The sequence below is a fragment of the Lagopus muta genome, chromosome 2, assembly GCF_023343835.1.
Source record: "Lagopus muta isolate bLagMut1 chromosome 2, bLagMut1 primary, whole genome shotgun sequence".
In the NCBI taxonomy this organism is placed as follows: domain Eukaryota; kingdom Metazoa; phylum Chordata; class Aves; order Galliformes; family Phasianidae; genus Lagopus; species Lagopus muta.
The window spans coordinates 5,977,113-5,999,006 of record NC_064434.1 but is presented as its reverse complement, the minus strand read 5'-3'; the positions used below and the strand labels follow the sequence as shown (position 1 = coordinate 5,999,006).

At 56.7% G+C, this 21,894-nt stretch overlaps 1 protein-coding gene across 6 annotated transcripts in view; it reads left to right on the top strand.

The window, feature by feature from the left end:
- Positions 1 to 21,581, top strand: part of PTK2B (protein tyrosine kinase 2 beta) — a 140,932-nt gene extending 119,351 nt beyond the window's left edge. For 2 of the 6 annotated variants that reach the window (XM_048937317.1, XM_048937314.1), the window contains exons 2-31: positions 8,586 to 8,833; positions 10,191 to 10,369; positions 10,453 to 10,540; positions 10,694 to 10,773; positions 10,907 to 10,969; positions 11,112 to 11,166; positions 11,378 to 11,518; positions 11,706 to 11,780; positions 11,852 to 11,953; positions 12,343 to 12,460; positions 12,870 to 12,909; positions 12,992 to 13,038; positions 13,143 to 13,196; positions 13,696 to 13,793; positions 13,881 to 13,965; positions 14,263 to 14,363; positions 14,449 to 14,564; positions 14,698 to 14,798; positions 14,877 to 14,966; positions 15,662 to 15,866; positions 15,972 to 16,080; positions 16,162 to 16,227; positions 16,849 to 16,974; positions 17,497 to 17,643; positions 18,455 to 18,490; positions 18,861 to 18,888; positions 19,155 to 19,210; positions 19,441 to 19,584; positions 20,395 to 20,475; positions 20,564 to 21,581. In XM_048937317.1, the coding sequence (XP_048793274.1) occupies positions 8,621 to 8,833; positions 10,191 to 10,369; positions 10,453 to 10,540; positions 10,694 to 10,773; positions 10,907 to 10,969; positions 11,112 to 11,166; positions 11,378 to 11,518; positions 11,706 to 11,780; positions 11,852 to 11,953; positions 12,343 to 12,460; positions 12,870 to 12,909; positions 12,992 to 13,038; positions 13,143 to 13,196; positions 13,696 to 13,793; positions 13,881 to 13,965; positions 14,263 to 14,363; positions 14,449 to 14,564; positions 14,698 to 14,798; positions 14,877 to 14,966; positions 15,662 to 15,866; positions 15,972 to 16,080; positions 16,162 to 16,227; positions 16,849 to 16,974; positions 17,497 to 17,643; positions 18,455 to 18,490; positions 18,861 to 18,888; positions 19,155 to 19,210; positions 19,441 to 19,584; positions 20,395 to 20,475; positions 20,564 to 20,779 (3,060 nt within the window). In that variant the 5' untranslated portion in view covers positions 8,586 to 8,620 and the 3' untranslated portion in view covers positions 20,780 to 21,581. Of the gene's footprint in view, positions 1 to 350; positions 394 to 498; positions 634 to 5,799; positions 5,894 to 8,585; positions 8,834 to 10,190; positions 10,370 to 10,452; positions 10,541 to 10,693; positions 10,774 to 10,906; positions 10,970 to 11,111; positions 11,167 to 11,377; positions 11,519 to 11,705; positions 11,781 to 11,851; positions 11,954 to 12,342; positions 12,461 to 12,869; positions 12,910 to 12,991; positions 13,039 to 13,142; positions 13,197 to 13,695; positions 13,794 to 13,880; positions 13,966 to 14,262; positions 14,364 to 14,448; positions 14,565 to 14,697; positions 14,799 to 14,876; positions 14,967 to 15,661; positions 15,867 to 15,971; positions 16,081 to 16,161; positions 16,228 to 16,848; positions 16,975 to 17,496; positions 17,644 to 18,454; positions 18,491 to 18,860; positions 18,889 to 19,154; positions 19,211 to 19,440; positions 19,585 to 20,394; positions 20,476 to 20,563 lie in introns of those variants that run through there. The other 4 variants (XM_048937315.1, XM_048937318.1, XM_048937316.1 and 1 more) reach the window with 4 other exon arrangements.
- Positions 21,582 to 21,894: the final 313 nt, after the last annotated feature.

Here is a 21,894-nt window from a genome sequence, read left to right as displayed (position 1 = left end):
GGAAACCAGCCCATGTGGCAGTGCCCACCGCCCCCATAGCACCCTGCTGCTGGGACCACAGTGCTGTGTTGTGGTGGGGAGGGGGGAAGGGAGAGCACCCCACTGCTCCCCCTTCCCTCCTCCTCCTCCTCCAGCCCTCAATATCCAACACCCCCAATGCCGTATTGCGGGGCTGGGGGCTGTGTGCTGCTGTGTGATCAAAGAGGGGCTCAGATAGTGGGGTGCCCCCAATTCACCCAACAAAAGGGGCGGTGTGCTGAGGGTGGTGGTGCTGTCAGAGCCCTCCCTGCTGCCCCGGACATTGGCACAGAGGTTCTTGCACCATCCTCATTCCTTCCTCATCCCCTTGCACAGCGCTGGGCTCCATGGGGGCCGCTTGCCAGCTCTTCCCAGGTAGGAGAGGCCCCATACGCTGGGCCCCGTGCCCAAATTCCCAACCTGTCCCAACCTGTTACGGGGTCAAGGGAGTGAGCAGGTGAGGGGTCTTGCTGCCTTCCTCGCCTCCCGCCCTCCTCTTCCTTCCCGGCGTCGTGGCCTCATCCGGAAGCGGGCGGTGGGGAGGAGTGGTTTCAACATTGATTCCAGCACGGGACACGCTGCCCCAGGGCCAGTGGGGGCGAAGGCAGCGCCAAGGTGAGCAGCTCTGCTCACTTTGGGGAGCGCGGTGCAAAAAAAAGAAGGGGGAAACGCAGAGTCGAGGGCAGGAAGTGGGAGTGGGACGTTGCGTCTCCGTGCTCGGGGCGAGCTGGGCCGCAGCGGGGCGGGAGGTGCTGTGATGTTTGCCTAAGCGTTGGGTGGTGTGTGCCAGCATCGTCGTCACGGGGAGAACGCTGGGGATGGGAGGGCTGGGAGGGCGAGAGGGGCTGATGCGACACTGGGTGCCTGTGGGCTGCTCTGGGTGCTGCTCGGTGGAGTTTCATCGCCGTTGGCTTTGGGATATGTCATCCAAGCAGGATGTGTTGCTCCTCCAAACCTGGCCCTATGCAAGCGGTGCTGCGGGGAACTGCCTGCATCTCCTGGTGGGGAGAGTCCTGTTGGTGGGTCCCCCAAGAGCGAGAGTGTCTGAGAGCTGGGCCAGAGCAGGGGGTGGGACGGAGCACCAGGCATGGGGCTCTGGTGTTATGTGAGAGGTGGGGAGAGCTCAGCCAGGCTGGGCCAGGGGGCATCCTAGGGCTTCCTGAGGAGTGCTGTGAGGGCCTTCCTGAGTGGGACAGGGCCTTGGTGAGGAACAGGGGCACACCAGGAATGGTCCCATTTCCACCTATTGTACCTACAGCAGATGTACATGGCATATCAGTGTGGTTCAGGGGACAGCATCCAGCCTGGGTGCGTGGGGATGGATGCATGGAGCAGCAGTGTTCATGCAGGAGCACACCGTATGGGATGCACAGCGCAAAGGTGTCCACGCAGGAGCACCCAAGTGGGATAAGGGGCTGCAGGCCTCCCAGTCTGCAAAGGACAGGGAGGGATGCATAAGCCCATGGCGTTGTTGGTGCGTGCATGGGGCGCAGTGCTGCTGTCCCCAGGCTCCACATCTCCATGCCTTTGTGCTCAGCCATTTTTCAGTGCTCTGTGCTCAGGCTCGTGCAGGCGATGGGGGCTGGGGAAACGCCATCTGAATCATGTTGCTTTTTCCCTGGCACACTTATTACTCACGAGGAATAGACGTGAACCTTCCGTGGGAAGTGTTGCTACGTTCCATCCTGCAGCAGCATGCCATGCTCAGGCCCCTTTCTCTGAGGAGCAGCAGAGGGGGGCTCAGCCCAAAACCCACAGGGATGTGTTTCCCTATGGAACTGTGAGGGGCAAAACTTGGGGTCTGTGTTCATATAGGGGCAGCACACTGCTGGAGGGAAGGGCCACAGTGCTCTGTTTGGGGAAGAGGCTGCAAAGAGGGAAGAGGAACACTTGGTGATGCGCACAGCTCCCGTGAGCCACTGGGAAACCTCCCAGTCCCCACTGAAGCTTCAGTCAGCGGCCACAGCTGGGAGCTGCACCACTTCCTGAGCCCTGTGCATCTACACAGTGCTGTGCACCTGCACTGCCGCAGTGTGCAACCACCACAATGCACATCTGACACAATGCACATCGAATACAGTGCACAACTAATGCAATGCATGTCTAACGAGCACAGTGCACATCTAACAAGCACAGTGCACGACCACCACCGTGCACAACCACCATGCAGACACAGCCATGTTGCATCCAACGTGAGGGGCACTGCGGGATGTGATCCTGCAAGTGTTGCACAAACATTTTGTAGTGAGTTGTGGCCATTGGGAAGGAGAAATTGCTTGGAGAAGGGGTGACTTCTGAGCGTGAGGTGACTGATTTTTCCAGGGATTGGGGCTGTGGTTTGGGCTTGAGATGCAACTCTGGAAATGGGGGTATATCTCCTAAAATGGGAGATGTCTGTCTCTGAAAATGGGACTATATCTAAAAGTAGGGATGTGTCTCTGCAAATGCATCGGATCTCTGAAAATGGGGATGAATCTCTGAAAATAGGGGTGCATCTCTGCAAACAGAGTGTGTGTGTGTGGAAACAGAGGTGTGTTCCTGAAAATGGGGGGGTATGCCTCTGGAAATGGGGGGGTGCATGTCTGTAAATAGAGATGCGTTCCTGAAAATAGGAATGCATTTCTGAAAAGAGGAGTGGATCACCAAAAATGGGAGCACATCTCTGAACATACGAGTACATCTCTGGAAATGGGGGTGCGTCTCTGACAATTCCTGGTGCCGGAGGGGAAGGGCTGTGCTGCAGAACCTGCAGCTTTGCATTCTTTTGTGTGATTTCTGCCAAAAATGCCACGGCCTGCCTGGGAATTTTGAAGTTTTGGAGGAGATGAGTTTCCCTAATGAAGCTAGCGTGAATATCAGGAGTGTAATTAGCTCTAGCACCCATCAGCCTGGCAGAAACAGGTACTGGGGGCCGTATGGGTTTGTAGCAGCGCCTGCAGTGGGGTGGGACACAGGCAGAGCTCCTGCCCCGTGCCCCCATTCCCTGCCCACCCCAAAGATGCAGGAGCAGCATCGCGTTCCTGCAGGTTGCCTGGTGACAGTGATGCCTAGCGACCGGTACCAGCTGTGCCAACCAATGATGCTGCAAAGCCCTCCGCTTCCTTCTGGCACTGAAAGGTTACCGGGAAATACGCCCACCCTGTTCCTGGGAAGCTGCTCCCCTCCCCAAGCTTTTGGTGCTGCTTGGGATTATTTTTAGGCTGGCGGAGCTGCGGGAGCAGTGCTGGATGGGGAAGGCTGCGGCTGAACCCCGCTGCTGCCCTGGCGCTGTTCTCAGCCCCTTCCACCCTCATCCCCCATGGATGCCTTCACCTACCCCCACCCAGCTTGATTTTGGGAGCTGCTGGTGTGTGCTCAACCCTTGTGTTCCGTGCTGCCGTGCCTTGGTTTGCTTGGGGAAATCCAAGAGATAACCAAGTGGTAGTTGCATTATCACTTGGCCAAGCAGTAATTGCGTTAATTGTGAGGATGAGTGAGGGCACTGAGATTCAGTGCAAGGTTAGGGCACAACCTACAGGGCCCTGGGAACGTGGTCCTGCAGGTCCCATACACTGAAAACATTCAGCAGGGAAAACAGTTGATTTTATCCCATTTCACTCAAGGTTGTGATGGAAAACTGCAGGTTCCACGTGGTTGCTGCTGATGTTGGAGGCTTTTAGGGAGGACTCTTCATGGGCACTGCAGTGGGTTCAGGTTTGAGACCCCCTCAAGGGGAGAGCTGACAGCAGCTCATTGGGGACGTTTTGCCTCCAAAGCCATGTCCTTGCTTTCCCCTCCTCATTGCCTTGCACTGGGAGGGAGTGATGTACTGGTAAGGGAGCCTCGCAGGGAGCCCAGATGGCCCTGCCTTGTCCCCTTGCTGGGACAGAAACACAACGCAGACAGAACACGCAGATCTTTCCCCCGTGCCTGAGTCACCTCTTCAGCGAGCTCCGGCTGTGGGCGTGATGGCAGCACAGCGTCTCGATTCTGATTCCTCAGCAGGGCTGCACGTATCGCCGTACCCAGCTGCTTGGTGCAGAGCTGGGGCTGGGGGGAGGGGGCTTCCTGAGCTGTTCCTGCACCCAGAAACACCCGTAGCAGTGTTTTCCCACTTGGAAAATGGGATTGCATCTCTGAAAATGGGGGCATGCCTCTGAAAATGGGGTGCATCTCTGGAAATAGGGGCGCATCTCTGGAAATAAGAGCTCCTCTCTTGAAATAGGGGTGGTTCTCTGAAAATGAGAGTGCCTCCCTGAAAATGGGAGTGCGTCTCTGAAAACAGGAGCGTATCTCTGGAAATGGGGATGGATCTCTGAAAATGGGAATGCCTCCCTGAACAATGGGATGCATCTCTGAAAATGGAGGTGCATTTCTGAAATTGGGGTACATGTCTGGAAATGGCAGTGATTTTCTGAAAGTGGGAGCACACCTCTGAAAACAGAGGTTCATCTCTGAAAATGGGGTACGTGTCTGAAAATGATTTTCATCTCTGACAATATGAGTGCGTCTCTGAAAATGGGGGTTCATTTCTGAAAATGAAGCACACGTCTGAAAATGGAGGTGCATCTCTAAAAGTGGGGGTGATTCTCTGAAAATGAAGGTGCACCTCTGAAAACAGGAGTGCATCCTGGTGGAATGCTTAAACCCTCCATAGGAGGCACAACGAAGGGAGTTGTAATTGCAGTAAGCAAAGCATCAAATGGGTAGAAATGTATTAGGAGCCAGCCTTGATGGTGAGGATGTCCAGTGGATGCTTATTGAGGCTGGCGTTTTGGGCTGTTGAGTTTTTGGTGTTTTGGGCTGTCTGCCAGCACTTTGGGGATCTACAAGTGGTTTTGGGATCTGCAAATGATTTTGGGGTCTGCAAGCAGAGAGGGCAGCCCTCCAACCCCCCTGGGGCAACCTGTCCCACCGTTGCAGTGTGTGTCACTTCCTTTGCTTTGCGAAACACGTTCTTCCTCTGCTGGGGCTGTCACATGTGGCCCAAACCCAGCACTCCAAACCCATCCAGCAAGCATCCAGAACCAACACTGCCTGTTGAAGTTGCTGTCAGGGTTTTCCTTCTCCCCACTGCCCCGCTACAGGGCTGGAATGAATGCAGACCCCTGGATTTGGGGGTTGGATGCATGAGGAGGGGGGTTGGGTGGTGACATCCTGCTCCCCGCTGGGGACAGGGCTGAAGTGATGGATGGGAGCTGGGCAGATTGGGGCAGATATGGGGAGCAGGCGTTTGAGATAAGGCAGGTGTGCCCCGGAGCGTTCCTTGGTGTCCAGATTCCTCCGCCCCGGGGCTGACAGAAGGAAAGAGAAACTGAGGCACACAGCCTGCGCTGTGGGTCTCCGTGGGGTGGTGCAGCCCCGGTTATAGGACACAGCCTCCAGGTGTGGGTGCTGAGGTGCAATGCTATAGGTGCCACTGCCTCAACCCCTGCAGGAGCCTCTCTGCTCCCCCGGAACCATAACAATCCACCGTGAGTCACTGAAATACCTGCACCAATGGGGCAGGGCAGGGCCGGGGCGAGGCGGGCGGCTGTAGGGTCCCCCTATCTGTCCCACACCGTGGCATGGAAATGGGACCCTGCTGAAGGGACGAGGTAAATGGTGGGTGGGTCCTAGTCGTCCCTGTGCTTGGGAAGGAGGGGGGCTTGCAGCCCCAAAGCTGGCACTTAGGGGGTGGAAATGCAACGGGTTGGGGGCAACGCAGTAGTTTTGGGGCAATGGGGGGGGGTGGGGGTGGGGGTTTGGGTGAACCGTGCCTCAGTTTCCCCACCTACGCACATGTGGGCACATGCGTGAGCCGCCTGTTGGGTGCTATGCAAATGCCTCCGCACACAGCAGGAAGCAGCAGCAGCTCCGTCAGCTCGGGGTGGGGACAAGGAACGGCCACCTCACCGTAAGTGCCGCTCACCCCCTCTTACCCTTGCCCTGGGTGCCCCATAGGGAGCAGTGGGGCACAGAACCTTCGCCCTTTGCGCTGGTGTTGGGGTGGGAGGCGAGCTGAGAAAGGGCAAACTCGTCACTCCGAGCTGAGGTCCAGGGGGGTCCAACCCATCCCCCGGTGTGTGAGGATGGGTCACTCCATGGTGCGGCTGAGATTTGGGGTAGGGTTGGAGGGAACAGCGCCGAGTCTGACACTTTTCCACTTCTCAGGAGTGCGTGGGAGCACCCAGAGGGACTTCCTGGTATGGGGCAGAGCGCAACGGGGATGTCGGGGGTGTCCCAGCCTGAGGGGTTGGGAAGGGGCTGTGGGGGCACAGGGCTCGGTGGTGGAAGCGTTGCATGGTCATCTCTGTCCTCTTACAGCAGGTTGTCCCCAAATGCTACTGCCACACTGGGGACAGAGCCGTGCTGCTGTGGGCTGTGTCACTGTGCTGATGTGAGGTGGGGGCAGGGGATGGGGTTGGGGTTGGGGCCCCTTCTCCACCCAAAGGGCTGCAAGTGGTCAGGTCCTCGTGGGGGTACCCAGGGGAAGGGGACATCAGCTCAGCCCCACACAAAGGGATGCGTTGGGATGGTGATGCTGTGTGAACAAATTTGGCGAGGCAAGAAACCAAGGCTGGGAGAAGAGGCGACGCTTTCGTGCAGTGAGCTTTTGTGGCAAACCCGAAAAGGAAAGCTGAGGGCTGGGCCAGGGGTTGCTAATTCTGCTCAATCCTATGGCTGTTTTCAGCACAGCGAGCAGGAAGCCTCCAGCTAGCACCACAAGACCCCTCCTCATACAATGAGAAATAACCCGGTGTGAAAGCGTGTGTGAGAGCACGTGCATGTGCTGGTGGCCCCCCAGGTTGTGGTTGCACTGTGGCACCACCAGAGCAAAGCCAGACCCTGGGAAATGCTGCCTGTCCCCTGCTGGCGTCCATTGGGGCACCATGGGATGGCTGTCACACTGTCCCCAGCTGCACCAGAGGGTGTCACAACCTCACAGTGCCATGGGGAGAGCACCGACCCTGCTGGTGCCACCCACGCTGTGCCCTGCCTGCAGCACCATGCAGGTCCCCATGTCACCCATCTGCCTCCAGGTCCCATTGTCACCCACTTACTTGCAGGTCCCCACGTCACCCATCTGCCTCCATGTCCCCATAGAATCTGCTGCAGGGCAGACCCCCAGCATAGTTCCTGTCCTCTCTGTGCTTTCCCAGTCCCTCTCAGCTCCTCCCCATGCCCAGGACTCCCTCCTTGGGGCCATTCCCTGCAGCAAACCTGGGGTAACCCATGGGCCACCTGTGCTCCTGTTTGCAAACAGCTCTGGACCTGTTTAATGAGTAACTGGAGGGCTGAACTCAAGGAGGGAGAGGCCCCTGGACTGAACTTCCATGTTGGCTGTTTCATAGCTGAGAAGTGCCTCTTGACTGCTGGTGATATGTGTGCACTGAGTGCGCCCGGCCTCAGCCCGGCTGCATGCAAAGGGATGGGGCAAGCAGTGCCTTTGCCATCCCTTGTGCCCTGCTCACAGCCCAGAAATTCCCCACAAAATAAAGGAGGACAACCGAGACTTGCTTGGGATCTGTTAGATCAACGCAGGCTAGATGTGGTTTCCAGTAGTTCTCAGCAAAATGAAAAGCCAAACCACTTCAGTTCCGGCCCAAGGGACATTTCTGAGCAAGCTTCTAGATTGTTTGCCCTCTAAAAATAAAAGAGCTGATCAATATAAATAACTATCGCCCTTGCGGGTGCGGATGAGTCCGAGCTGCTTGCCCCGTTTTGCTCTGCAAAAAGCCCTCTGCTAAATGCAGCTCTGCCCGGGGGGGTCACACTGCACTGTCCCACGCTGCAGAGCACAAACAGGCTTGCCTTGGATTTTGGGGGTGAGTGAGGGGCTGGGTGAGGGATGCTGGAGCAGGAGGGGTTCATTATTCCAGCTAATGGAGGTGGAGAGACATGGGCGTGCTGCTCTGGAGGTGGTGGGGTGAAAAGATGTTGTTTGTGAGGGGATGGGGTCACAGAGATATTGCTCTGGAGGTGATGGGGACATTAGGGTGTTACTCTGGAGGTGATAGAGATGTAGAGGTGCTGCCCCAGAGGTGCTGGGTACATGTGGGCACGTTGTTCTGGAGGTTCTGGGGACACAGGGACATTGCTCCAGATATGATGGGGACAAAGAGCTGTTGCTCCAGAGGTAACAGAGACACAGCAATGTTGCTCTGGAGGTGGTAGGGACACAAGAGTGTTGCTCTGAAGGTGATGGGAACACAAATGCATTGCTCCAGAAATGCAAAAACATGCTTGGGGCACGAAGATGTTGCTCCAGAGGTGCTGGGGACATAGGGACATTGTTCTGGTGGTGCTGGGGATGTAAAGATTTTGCACTGGTGGTGCTGGGACCAAATGGGCACATTGCCATGGATGTGCTGGACAAGTGGAGGTGTTGGTTCTGGAGGTGCTGGAAACATAGGGGCATTGCTCTGGGGGTAACACATACAGAGATGTTACTCTGGAAGTGACATGGATGCAGAGGTGATTCTCCAGAGGTCCCCTTTGTTGCACTCCTTTGTCTCCATCTTCTCCTTCCTATCCCTCCTTCCTCTCCCCCTCTCCCCACCTGCTCCAGGTGTCCCCATGTAGTGACACATGTTGTCTCCCTGCAGGGAAGGGATGCTCAGCCCCTAGCACCCCCCCGGCCATGAGCATGTCAGCCCTTCCTGAGCCCCTGGGCCGCCCACGGAGCAGCTCCTTCCGCAGCCTGGCTGGGACTCTGGAGGCCAACCTGGGCATGGGGACTCTGGAGGAGGACAGGGAGGAGATGCGCATCCTCAAGGTGTGCTTCTACAGCAACAGCTTCAACATGGGCAAGAATTTCAAGCTGATCAAGTGCCCCGTGACGACAGAGATCCGGGTATGTAGGCGTGGGTCTCATGGGGATGGGGAAGGTGGAAGGGACTTTTTTGTCCTTTTGACCTTTTTGGTGTCAGAGGGAGCACCCATAGTCCCATGGCTCCAAAACCTGGAGAGCAAAGAGATGATCTAGACACGACCAGCAGCCCAGTAGGCCACTTTCTGGCCAGCAAAGAGCAGTTCCCATGCTGTGGAGTAGACACAGAATCAATGAAGTTGGAAGACCTTTAGGATCATCAAGTCCAACAGTCAACCCATCACCACCATGCCGATTCATATAGAATCATAGAATCAGTGGGGTTGGAAAAGACTTCCAAGATCACCAAGTCCAACTGTTGGTCCACCCCCATCGTGCCCACACCACATCTCTAAACAGAATCATAGAATGACTAAGGCTGGAAAAGACCTCTAAGATCATTGAGTCCAACTGTTGAGCTATCCCCACCATACCCTCTAAACCACGTCCCTAAATAGAATCACAGAATCATTAAGGTTGGAAAAGACCTCCAGGATCATCAAGTCCAACTGTAGGCCCATCACCACCATACCCACTAAACCGCATCCTGGGATGCTTGGAGGGGTGGGATGGTATCATTGCTCTGTGGGAGGCTTGGGTCTGCAGCAGCCCCTGTGTTCCCTCCACCCCAAAGACCTGGTGGAGGAGGGGTTGGAGATATCTCAGCATCTCCCTGCATGTGTGGTGTGATGTTTCCATGTCAAGGGCCACATCCATGGGGAGATGCTGAGACCTCCCCTGCCCTTCTCCAGGGATGGACTCTACCATCTCCCTAGGCAGCCTCTCCCAATGCATCACCACTCTTTTGGAGAATAATTTTTTCCTAATATCACACCTGAACCTCCCTTGGTGCAAGCTGAAGCCATCACCTCTGTCCTAAAGTGTCCCTGCTGTCCTCAGACACTACTGCAGACACCCAATGCTCTGCATGCTGCAGCTGATGCTATGCATCAGGGGTAGCTCTGCTGAGGTACAAGGGGGGAAACGACCTGATCAGGCTTTTACTCCTCATTACAACACACCAGAGAGCTCGGGTGAGACGTGCAAGCTGTGGGTTGGTGTAGGATGGGCTGAAGGCATCTCTGGAACATCAGGTGGAGACCACAGCGGCTGTGGTCTTGCAAAGGGACTGTGGGTTTGTAACATTTCCTCCTCGTTTCTAAGATCCGTTGACTCATGCAGAACGTGAAGGCTTGGGATCGAGTCCCTTTCACAGGGGCAGTTTGTATTTGAGAGGCATGGGAGGACACGGTACTTTGTAAGGGCGAAACCACAGCAACTGTGGGGTCAGCCCTTGGAGCTGCAGGGCTCTGAGCCCTGCTTGCTGCATCCCTGCCCCCAGGAGGTGATCAGATCCATCCTAGTGAGCGGCCGCATCGGGCCCAACATCCAGCTGTCCGAGTGCTACGGGCTGCGCCTGAAGCACGTCAAGTCAGACGAGATCCACTGGCTGCACCCCGAGCTGACGGTGGGTGAGGTGCAGGAGAAGTACGAGTGCCTGCACCTGGAGGCCGAGTGGAGGTAGGGGATGGGGACCTGGGCACGGGGTGGGGGTCTCTCTGTCTGCCCCCCCACAGCTCAGTGGGACTGTGCTGTGCCCCCAGGTACGACCTGCAGATCCGCTATCTGCCTGAGGACTACATGGAGCGTTTCTTAGAGGACAGGACCACGCTTCTCTACTTCTACCAGCAGGTTCTCCAGAGCCCTCTACCCACCCCTGGCATCGCTGGGCTTTACCCCTCCCCCAGCCCAGCGCACCCCAAGGAGGGATCCCAAAGCTCATGCATCCCTGTGAGCATCCCCAACCTCTTCCCCCACCCCCTGAGCTCTGTTTCTCCCCATTAGCTCCGCAGCGAGTACATGCAGAACTACGCCAGCAAGGTGAGCGAGGGCATGGCCCTGCAGCTGGGCTGCCTCGAGCTCAGGTACGTGCTGCTGGGTGCTTGGGGAGCGGGAGCAGGAGGGGGGCTTGCAGCACCCAGCTCGGGGGGCAGAGTCCTGGGGGGAAGCAGGAGAAGGGGTGCACGAGGATGCACAAACAACTGTCCCTTCCTGCAGGAGGTTTTACAAGGACATGCCCCAGAATGCGCTGGATAAGAAGTCCAACTTCGAGTTCCTGGAGTGAGTAGGCACAGCTCATCCTGCAGCCCTGTGCTGGGAGCAGCCCTGCTGCACCATGCATCCCCTGCTTTGTCGCTGCAGCCCCCAACGTGTTCTCAGTCTGCACGTGGCCTTTGACATGTGCATGGTCTCTGCTCTGCAGGAAGGAGGTGGGCTTGGACCTGTTCTTCCCCAGCCAGATGCAGGAGAACCTGAAGGTGAGGGACGTGCACATGGGGACGGCTGATTGTCTGCGACGGGCATCTCTGGGTGCAGGCTGGGTGTGCATGCATGTGTCAGTGCCTGGGGGTGGTCATGTGTGTGTGCACACATGGTTGTGCTTGCAGATGCATGTGCATGTCTGCAGCTGAGTGCATGCACGTCTGTGTGCACCCCATGGCACACACCACGTCCCTGCTCTGCCTGCAGCCCAAGCAGTTCCGCAAGATGATCCAGCAGACGTTCCAGCAGTACGCGCTGCTGCGGGAGGAGGAGTGCATCCTCAAGTTCCTGCATACACTCTCCACCTTTGCCAACATTGACCAGGAGAGCTATCGCTGTGAGCTCATTGTGAGTGCACGGTGAAGGGTGCACTGGGGTCTTTTTGGGGCTGGGGGCACTGCTGGGGGCTGCTGCTGCACCCAGGCAATCAAGGTGGGTGTGCGCTGCCTCTCCCAGGCATCACAGTGGGGAGGGGAGAAATGGATTTGGGGAAAATCCCCCCAAAATGTGCATCTTCCCTCTGTCCCATGCACAGCAAGGGTGGAACATCACAGTGGACCTTGTCATTGGGCCGAAGGGCATCCGGCAGATGACAAGCAAGGAGGCCAAGGTAGGGGGGTCCAGAGGGGTGAGGACACCCCCAGGGCAAATGCTGGGGTCTGACAGCACTTTTGTCTGCAGCCCACTTGCCTGGCTGAGTTCAAACACATCAAATCCATCAAATGCTCCAGCGTGGAGGACGGCCAGGCTGTGCTGCAGCTGGGGCTCAGCGGCACCCCCCAGGTGAGGCAGCTTTGGCACTGGGGGTGGACATTTGCAGGATTTTGTAGGTGGGGTGGGAATGGCCATGGGTTGGTGTCTTGTCCCTGCAACGGACAGCCCCATTCCCACTGGGGGCTAGGTTAGGGTTAGTTAGGGTCAGGGTTAAGGTTAGGGTTAGGGCTCCTTCCTAGAGCCATGGCCATGATGGTGCTCTGGTCCCCACCAAAGTGCCTGGAGTGGCCCTGCCAGGGGATGGGGTTGAGGATGGGGTGCCAGGTGAGATGGTGCTGTACGATATGGGGAGGTGGTACCCAAATCATCCCAAGGTGCAGAAGAGGGGACATCCCCTGAGCTCCAGGATTTGGAGGCAATAAACAGCCTCTGTTTATTGTCCCTATCACCTGCCCTAGTCCCTGGCCATCAAAACATCGTCTCTGGCTGAGGCAGAGAACATGGCTGACCTCATTGATGGCTACTGCCGGCTGCAAGGGGGCTTGGACACATCGCTCATCGTCTTCCCCAGGAGAGGTGAGTCATCTATGGGTACCTATAGGTGCAGGCAACTTCCTGCTTTGGATGTCCCCACCAAGCCCCATTGGCAGCCCATCCATGCCCCATTCCATGCCTTCCTCCCCTGCTCCGAGGGCTTTCTCTGGAGCTACAACATCATCCTCAATTTCCCAGCCATTAGCCCAACCTGAGACCCTGCACACGCTCTGCATGCGTGCTTGCACCCAGTTCACCTCTAGCCAAGGGGTGGTGGCTGTTCCATAGCAAGAGTTGGCCTAACGCCTTCCCTGACAACATGGGGAGCTGCTGGGTAGCAGGGGGGTGGCTGCCCCTTTTCTGCATTGGAAGGAGGGACACAGGATGCACAATTGCACCCCCTGGGGTGCATGGTCCAGCTGGGAGGTGACTGCCTGTTGTCCTCCCACAGAGAGGGAGAAGAGGAGCAGCCTTCCACGGATTCCCATCCCGTGAGTATTGCAGGGGGTGCTGGGACCCCTGCCCTGCCCCACTGTGCCCTGCTCGCTGACCCCAACCTCCTCCGGCCTGCAGGCACCTGGAGGAGCGACACTCTGCTGTGTCTGACAGCCTCAGCGTTGGTGAGTTGGGGATCCCCTCCATGGACTGTGGGTGGGGAGCTCTGGGATGGGCACTTTGGCTTTCCCTGGTTGCATCTCTGCCTGCTGCCTTCTTCTTGCCCCAGACTCTGAGATTTATGCTGAAATCCCTGACGAGACCTCACGCCCGAGATCTGGAGGTGGGTGTCACCCCTTGGGTGCCCTCCTGCCCATCTCCCTCCAGCTACCATCTCCCTGTTCTCCCCTTCCTCCTGCTTGTCCCAATTTCCCACCCCATCTTCAACAGTGCCAAAATGTGTTTTGCCCATTCTGCCCACCCTACCCATGATCTCCAATCCCTATGTCCATCATCTCCCTATGCCATACTTCTCCTCTCCCTGTGTCCATCATCTCATCTCCCTATGCCCACCATCTTCCTATGCCCACCATCTTCATATTTTCTCCTTCCCCTTCTCCACTCCCCACCCCAACCTCACCAGATCTGGGGTCTAAGTTTTGCCCACTCTGCCCACCTTACCTCCTGGAGGTGCACACTATGGAGCAGGACCCATAGGTCTCTGTCTTGGCCAAGGGGATGATGGAGCAGATGTGCACTCAAAACCCTCCCTCTTAGCACAGGGATGGGTGCGAGCAGCTCCCCATGCCCCAATGCCCACCAGTGCAACCCTTTCCTCTCAGCCCAGCACTACGGGATCTGCCGGGAGGACATCACACTGGGAAGGATCCTGGGCGAAGGCTTCTTCGGCGAGGTGTACGAGGGCACCTACACCAACCCGGTGGGTGTGCAGTGCTGCCTCCATCCCACCCACCTCCTTTTTTCCCTGGGGGGAGTGGGGTTGATCTGCCCCCATCTCTGCTTGCAGAAAGGGGAGAGGGTGAATGTGGCTGTGAAGACGTGCAAGAAGGACTGCAGCCCCGAGAACAAGGACAAGTTCCTGAGCGAGGCGGGTATGTTATTGCAATGCAGAGCAGGATGAAGAAGGGGTCCCATACCCTCTGTGCTGTGACAGGGTTTCCCCAGATCTTTTGGGGGAAGAAATCTGCTGGAATCTTGTGTGAGGGGAGGTGGGCACCGTCTGTGCGTAAACCCATTGGAACCCTATTGTGGACAGCAGGAGCTCCCTGGCTGTTCCTGCTGCTCTGGCTCTGTCTGCATGTCACAGAGCTTCCCCTGCACCCCTGGTGGGGTTGGGGCTGCTGGAGGTTCCCCTGTGGTAGGGAACCTGTGACCGGGTCTCCCCACAGTGCTGATGAAGAAGTTGGACCACCCCCACATCGTGAAGCTCATTGGCATTGCAGAGGAAGAACCCACGTGGATCATCATGGAGCTGTACCCCTATGGGGAGGTGCGGTGGCTGATGCTGCTGGGGGCTGTTCCCCCACTTTGGTGCTACTTTTCAGCCCCTGAGCCCCCCACCTGTCCTCTTGCAGCTGGGTCAATACCTGGAGCAGAACAAGCACTGCCTCGCTGTGCCCACGCTCGTCCTGTATGCACTGCAGATCAGCAAAGCCTTGGCGTATCTGGAGGCCATCAACTGTGTGCACAGGTGAGGTGGGAGCAGCAGGGCAGCAGCAGGAGCTGGTAGCACCCCTTGCAGGGTCATTTTTCAGCCAGAGGAGCTGGTTTCTCTGGATGTGATGGTCCAGCCCTCATTCCCAGTCAAAGTACTGTCCTTGCAGGGACATTGCAGTGAGGAATATCCTGGTGGCATCCCCAGAGTGTGTGAAGCTGGGTGACTTTGGGCTCTCCAGGTACATCGAAGATGAGGAGTACTATAAAGGTAAAGCAGTGTAGGATGTGGGCTTGTGTCAGCCCATCTGCAGCCATGAGCATGGCTGCCATCTATCTGTCCCTCCAGCGTCTGTCACCCGTCTCCCCATCAAGTGGATGTCCCCTGAGTCCATCAACTTCCGACGCTTCACAACAGCCAGTGATGTCTGGATGTTTGGTAGGCAGTGGGATGGAGGTGGGACGGATCCTGGGTACATCTGGGGGTAGCATCATGGTGCGCAGGGACATATCCTGCTCTGGTGTGGCCGTGGTAGCTCAGCCTTGGGGAAAGGCTCCTGGAGCAGAACCTTTGCAGTTCCAGCTCCTCAATTTGGGATGCTCTACCATCATTGGAAGCATCCTGCATTCAAGATGTCAACCCGTTACCCTGGAGGTTTTCAAGGAACTTTGTGTTGAGGGACATGGTTTAGTGAGAGCTATTGGTGATCAGTGTATGGTTGGACTGGGTGATCCTGTGGGTCTTTTCCAACCTTGGTTATTCTATGGTTCTATGATTCTAGCTGCCACTGGGGACATTCCACATCCAAGGTGCTTAACCATCACTGGGGGCATCCCAAACTTGAGGTGCTCAACCATCATTGGGAGCAACCCACATTTAAGGTGCTCAGCCATTAATGGGGGCATCCCACATTCGAAATGCTTAACCATCACTGGAGGCATCCTGCATTCAAGATGCTCAACCATCATTGAGGGCATACTGAATTTGAGATGCTCAAGGATCTGGATTAAACATTACTCCCTGAAAACATCCAGAGCCTAGCTCTGTCACCAGGTCCCCAAAAGCTTGGGCAAGGGGATGGTCCTTAGATTGGTAACTGGCACCATCTATGATTTCTCCCCTGTGCCTTGCAGCCGTGTGCATGTGGGAGATCCTGAGCTATGGCCGGCAGCCCTTCTTCTGGCTGGAGAACAAGGACGTGATCGGGGTGTTGGAGAGGGGCGACCGCCTGCCCAAGCCCGACCTCTGCCCACCCATCCTCTACACCCTGATGACGCGCTGCTGGGACTACGACCCCAGCGAGAGGCCCAAGTTCAAGGACCTGGTTTGCAGCTTGAGGTAATGGGAGAGATTTTGGGGGCACCTTACTCCTCCACCCACCCATCCCATTCATCTCCCTGCATCAGGGCATGGCACTGAGGTCCCCTCTCTGTCCCCCTGCAGTGACATTTACCTGATGGAGAAGGAGCTGGCCAAGGAGCAGGAGCGGAACAACCGCCACCGGCCTCCCAAAATCATGGAGCCACCAACTTCCCAGGAGCCGCCCCCCAAGGTGGGGACATGGGCAGAATGCTGCAGGGCAAAATGTCTCCTTGCTTGCACCCCCCTCACCTTTCTCCCTCCACTCCCACAGCCCAGCAGACCCAGGTACAAACCTCCACCCCAGAGCAACCTCCTGGCACCCAAGCTGCAGTTCCAGGTAAGGCTGTATGCCCCAAGCGATCCACGGGGAACACAAGGGCTTTATCCCAGGAAGCTGTGCCCAGAGCTCCAGTCCTCAGAGCTGGTGGCTTTTGGGTCTCAGAGCCACCAAGTGCCAGCAGGACCCAGTGCCAGCAGGACAGCGCGCTGCTTTGGGCTCAGCCTTGTCTCTGCCTCAGAGCTCCAAGAGTGGCTTTTGTCCCAGGGCAGGGCAGTTTGCAAAGCTCCCCTCCTCCCCTTGGCAATGCTCCCCCCATCCTGTTTGCAATGCTCTTCCCATTCTGTTATCAGTGCTCCCCCGTCCTTTTGGCAACGCTCTCGCAGTCCCATGTGTATGCACAGCCGCAAGGAAAGGAGGTTTGCTGCACTCTAGTGCTGCCTGCAGCTGAGTTTGCACTGTTCCTTGGAGCATCCCTACACTCTTGGATGCTTTTTGGAGCCAGGCAGGGGTTTGGGCAGGAGCATAGGTTTGGGAGCAAGCGTTGTGGTAAAGACGGTCCTATGCTGCTCCTCTGTGATGTTCTGCTGTGAAAGCCCCTGTCCCACACTCTTTGCTCTGTCCATGTGTCCGTCTGTCTGCCTGCTCCCATGGCTTTGTCCCGTGCCCGCCTTGCCACAGGTGCCCGAGGGTCTGTGTGCGAGCTCACCCACCCTCACCAGCCCCGCCGAGTACCAGTCTCCAGCCAGCTCCCTGCACACCCCTCCGCTCCACCGCCACCACGTCTTCAAGCGCCACAGCATGCGGGTAAGAGAAGGAGCCGAGGGCGTCACGAGGACCGCGCCGAGGAAGGGGCTCGGTGGGGGAACGCTCTGTGCTTGGTGCTGCTGCTGCTTCCAGCTGTGTACCCGATCCTGCGCTGCACTGCTTGAGGCTGGAAGGGCTGCCATGATGTTTGCATGCATGCACACCAAAGTGGAGGTGTGGTGGTGGAGGAGATGCTGGCATGGAGTACCCAAAATCCAGCTGGGGTGCTCCGGGGATGGGTGGCTGCAGCGTTGTCTTTGGCGTTTAGATCTTCAGCACCACTGCATGGCCCCAGAATCAGGGGCAGGGTGTTGCTCTGCATCTGGTGATGATCTGCTGGATGGTTTGACACAATCCCAGCACTGTGAGCATCTGCACTGCGGGCAGAATGCACTGCTCTGGTGCTGAGCTGCATGCCCAGGAGTCCAGAGCATGGCTTTGCATGTGCAGAGCTGTGCCAGCACCGCATGGGGAGGCTCCTTGTGCTGAGCTCCCCCCATCTCTGCCTGCTCCATGTGCCAGGAGGAAGACTTCCTGCGTCCCAGCAGCAGGGAAGAGGCACAGAAGCTGTGGGAGATGGAGAGGCTGAAGATGCGGCAGGTGCTGGACAAGCAGCAAAAGCAGATGGTGGAGGACTACCAATGGCTGAGGCAGGAGGAGAAATCCCTGGTGGGTAACATTGGGTTGGGGACAAGACTTTGGGCTGGGTGCTCCCAGCTCTCGCATTGCCACCATGCACCAAGCTGCAGCTCGCTTCATGCAATATAACCACAACTGCAGCACGCTGCGGGTCTCACAGCAGGTGTGCAGCTCCAGCGGTTTGTGCACAGCCGGAGGTGTCAGGGCAGCCCCCATCACCAACCCACTCACACCTCTCTGTGTTCTGCACCTCGCCGAGCTGCGATGGGAAGCAAACACTTCAACACCTGCGCAATTTTTTAAACGCCATTGCGTCTTCACAAGCTTTTATAATGTTTTTTAAAGCCAGCATCAAGGTAGCTAATGTGTGACTAATGCACCAGTGGCAGCGAGATGGAAAATCTTTTATTAGCACGACTGACGCAGCCGTGGAGCAATACCCAGCTCTGGTGCTGCAGCAGCATTTTGGGGAGCAGCGGCTCGGGGTCCTGGTGCCCCATGGAAGGGATGAAGACAGGGACAGGGCCATGGGGGGCTGTGGGGCTGCAGAGATGGGCCATGCTCCTGGGGTGTGCATTTGGGGACTTCTGGAAGACCCATAAAGGTCTCCAAAGATCAGAGATGGATTTTCCTGGATGATGTTGGGCAAAATGAAGGGGGGAATGCTTCTTCTTCTGTTGGGAATTGGGATGAAAGAATCGGAATTTGGGACAGTTTTGCCATGAAGGGAGTAGAGGGAAGGGAACAGTTCTCTGGAGGTCCCCATTTTTCCTTTTCCTTCCCTTTTCCCTTATCTTTCCCTTTTCCCATCACCTCTCACAAACCTTCTCCCCTTTTTCAGGACCCAACAGTGTTCATGAACAACAACACTGCTCTGGTGAGTGCTGCCAGCCCCAGAGAACCCTGTTGACTGCATTCATCTGCAGAGGGGCCCTTCTCCTGGGGGTGGGCAGAAGATACGTCAGCTTGCAATGGTCCCTGCTGCCCTTTTCCAGCCCTGCTCTTGGAAGCATTTAGGGATTGCTGGGATCAAATTGCTTTCTGTTGTCATGCTGGGGAATCCCTGTCCCCCAGTTGCAGAAAACTTGTCCAAAACTCTTCATGGGGTACAATGCTTGCAGTCCACACCTGCCCCCTGAAGCCCTCTGGAATGGGGATGCCTCCACCCTGAGGCAATGCCTCCTTGGCTCTTGCTCCTCTGAACAGGATTTCCCACCTCTCATTCGCTGCTGTTTCTTCCCCTGCAGCTGCTCCCGGAGAAGGAGATGGATTACAGTGAGTGTCCCCGCTGCCTTTTGCACAAGCCCTGTTCCAGCAATCCCAGATCAACACCACGAGTGACTCTGCCTGCCCCAAAGGCTCTGCCTGTTCCACAAGTGGGGGGCTGAGCTGCAGGCATCCCCTTTTCCTTGCCCTGATGGTGGAGGGGAGGTGGCATACAGCTGCATCAAATTGGGGTGTTCTGAGTGGTGTGGGGCATGAGGAACATGCACACACGTCCAGGGAGCATCCAGAGTAACTCTCCTTCCTTTCCCTTACTGATGGTGTAGCGGAGTTCACGGCCCCCCCCCAGAAGCCTCCAAGACTTGGGGCACAGGTAAGACTTCCTCAGACAGCCACTGTGGTCCAAGTCTTCCTCCACAACCATTTACTTCTGTTCATCTACAAGATAGGACTTCTTGGACCAACTAAGCAGTGTCCAAGTTGCGGGTGGGAGGTGGATGGGTCTGGGATGCAGAGACTGGCCAGGGCTCTCCACCGATGTTGGTCTATTCCTTCCCTGCTCCCTTGCTGTCCTGAGCCCACCACAGCCCTGTTCTCTGCCAGTCCATCCAGCCAGCTCCCACTGCCAATCTGGACCGCACGGATGACACGGTGTACAGCAACGTCATGGACCTGGTGAGAGCTGTCCTGCAGCTGAAGAATGAGATCAGCCTCCTGCCCCCAGAGGGATACATCCTCGTGGTGAAGGTAGGGGAAACAAAGGGAAAGCAGGCCTCCTGCAGGGATCATGACGGGAGCTGGGAATCAGTCTGCTGAGCAGCTCCGACCGAGAATCCTTTATGGAAAGACTTACATCTATAGGAGGGAGCATTAGCAACACACCTTGGGTCCTTGGGTCAATGGTGGGAGCAATTTTAAGATGTCTTGTTCCTTCAGTGGCTCCTAGGGTCAATGACAGGAGAATTTCCAACGTGCCCTGCTCCTTCCCTGTGACCTTGTGTCCGTAGAGGAGCATTTCCAACATGTCTTGCTCCTCCAGTGTGTCCTTGCGCCAATAGCAGGAGGAATTCCAATGAGCCCTGCTCCTCCACTGAGTCTTTGGGTCAGTGGTAGGAGCAATTCCAGCATGCTGTGCTCCTCCCTTGGGTTCTTGGGTCAAGAGTGGGAGTGTTTCCAACATGTCTGGCTCCTCCATTGGGTCCTTGGGTCAATGCAGAGTATTTCCAATATATCCTGATCCTGTTACATCCTTGGGTCAGCGATGGGGGCACCTCCAATATATCCTGCTCCTTCTTTTGGTCAATGGGAGAGCATTTCCAATATACCCCACGTTTTTCTTCTGTTGAGTCCTTGGACCAATGGTGAGAGCATTTCCAACACATCTTTGTGTCCAGGTATCGATTTCAGTACGCCCTGTTCCTCCATTGGGTCCTTGAGTCCAAGGGGAGCATTTCCTCCCATTCTTCTCTCCCCACTGGCATCCTTAAATCAGCATCAGGGACTGTGCACCACTGTCTGGTGCCTGGATCCATTCTAACCCTACCACTCACCCCACAGAACGTGGGCCTGTCCCTCCGCAAGCTGATCGGCAGCGTGGATGAGATCCTGCCCATCCTGCCCGCCACTTCCCGCACCGAGGTAGGGCTGCAGCACGCCCCATGGGGATGGGGATGGGGGAGGGGGCTTGGGGACACCCCCAGCTATAACCTCTGCACGTCATGGCCAGATTGAAGGGACCCAGAAGTTGCTCAACAAGGACTTGGCTGAGCTCATAAACAAGATGCGCCTGGCACAGCAGAACGCCATCACCTCGCTGAGCGAGGAGTGCAAGAAGCAGATGCTGACAGCCTCCCATACCCTGGCTGTGGACGCCAAGAACCTGCTGGACGCTGTGGACCAAGCCAAGGTCCAGGCCAACCTGGTGAAGCTGTGCGTGGAGTGAGGGAATATGAAGGGGTGGGGAAGGAGAAGAGGAGGAGAGGCAGCGTCGCCTTGGTCGGTAGCGATGGGAGGAGAGCGGTGCGGACGAGCTGGCTTCTGTGTGTCTCCCGTGGCCTCGCCGCCCTGTCCTCCATGTCCCCCTCCTCCTGCAGCTGCTTGTGTCTTTAGCATCATCTCATCAGTCTTCTGAAGAAAGGAGGTGCCTGGTGACGCATCCCTCCAAAGGACTGGGGGTGGCCTGGCTGTCCCCAAGGGTGGATGAAGGTCCCTTTGGGTTCGGTGGCACCAACAGGGCTGTGTGTCCATTCAGTGTTCCCAATGGGCCTGTCCAGTGGGTCCATGTGTCTATCCAATGGGTCCCCATGTCCGTCCCATGGCCCCTCCCAGGGACAGCACATCCAACTGGGGACCTGCGCCCTGCTGCTCAGTGCTGGGAGCTGGGGACACAGTGACCAGGGGAGCTGGCTTCCCAGGAGGGGCTCGCTGGAGGGACTGTTTGCATTTCCTTGTACATTATATAGAAGAGTTTATTTAATGATGGGCGTGCGTCGGGTCGGTTCTCGCGTCCAGCCCCAGCCAGGGGAGTGTGGGAGGGATGGGTCCTTGTGCCCGCAGCCGTCAGTGCCACAAATCAGTCGGGAGGATGGGGCCTCTTCCAGCTGAATTTGCTCCAAGCTACTCCATGTAAACGACAACAGCAACAAATTCTCTGTTTGGTTTGTGCTTGAATTGGAATTCGTACGGTTTGGGCTTTTCCCCAGCATCTTCCCACAACGCTGCTTGCGCTGGCTGAGATAAACCATGCACCAAGTCCTGCTGTGCCTTTGCTTGCTGACATCCCCCTCTCCTGGAAAAGAATGCAGGCTGGACTCCAGAACCCTGCAGCAAGGGTGTCCCTTATTCACCTCTGGTCATAAAACCATTGAATCATTCAGGTTGGAGAAGACCTCCAAGATCCACGAGTCCAACCCCAACCCACCCTCCCATGCCCATCTCTCAGTGCCACATCCCCACGGTTCTGGAACATCTCCAGGTTTGGTGACCCCACCACCTCCCTGGGCAGCTGTGCCACTGCAGCACTGCTCTCTTTTGGAGAAGAAATGTTTCCTAATATCC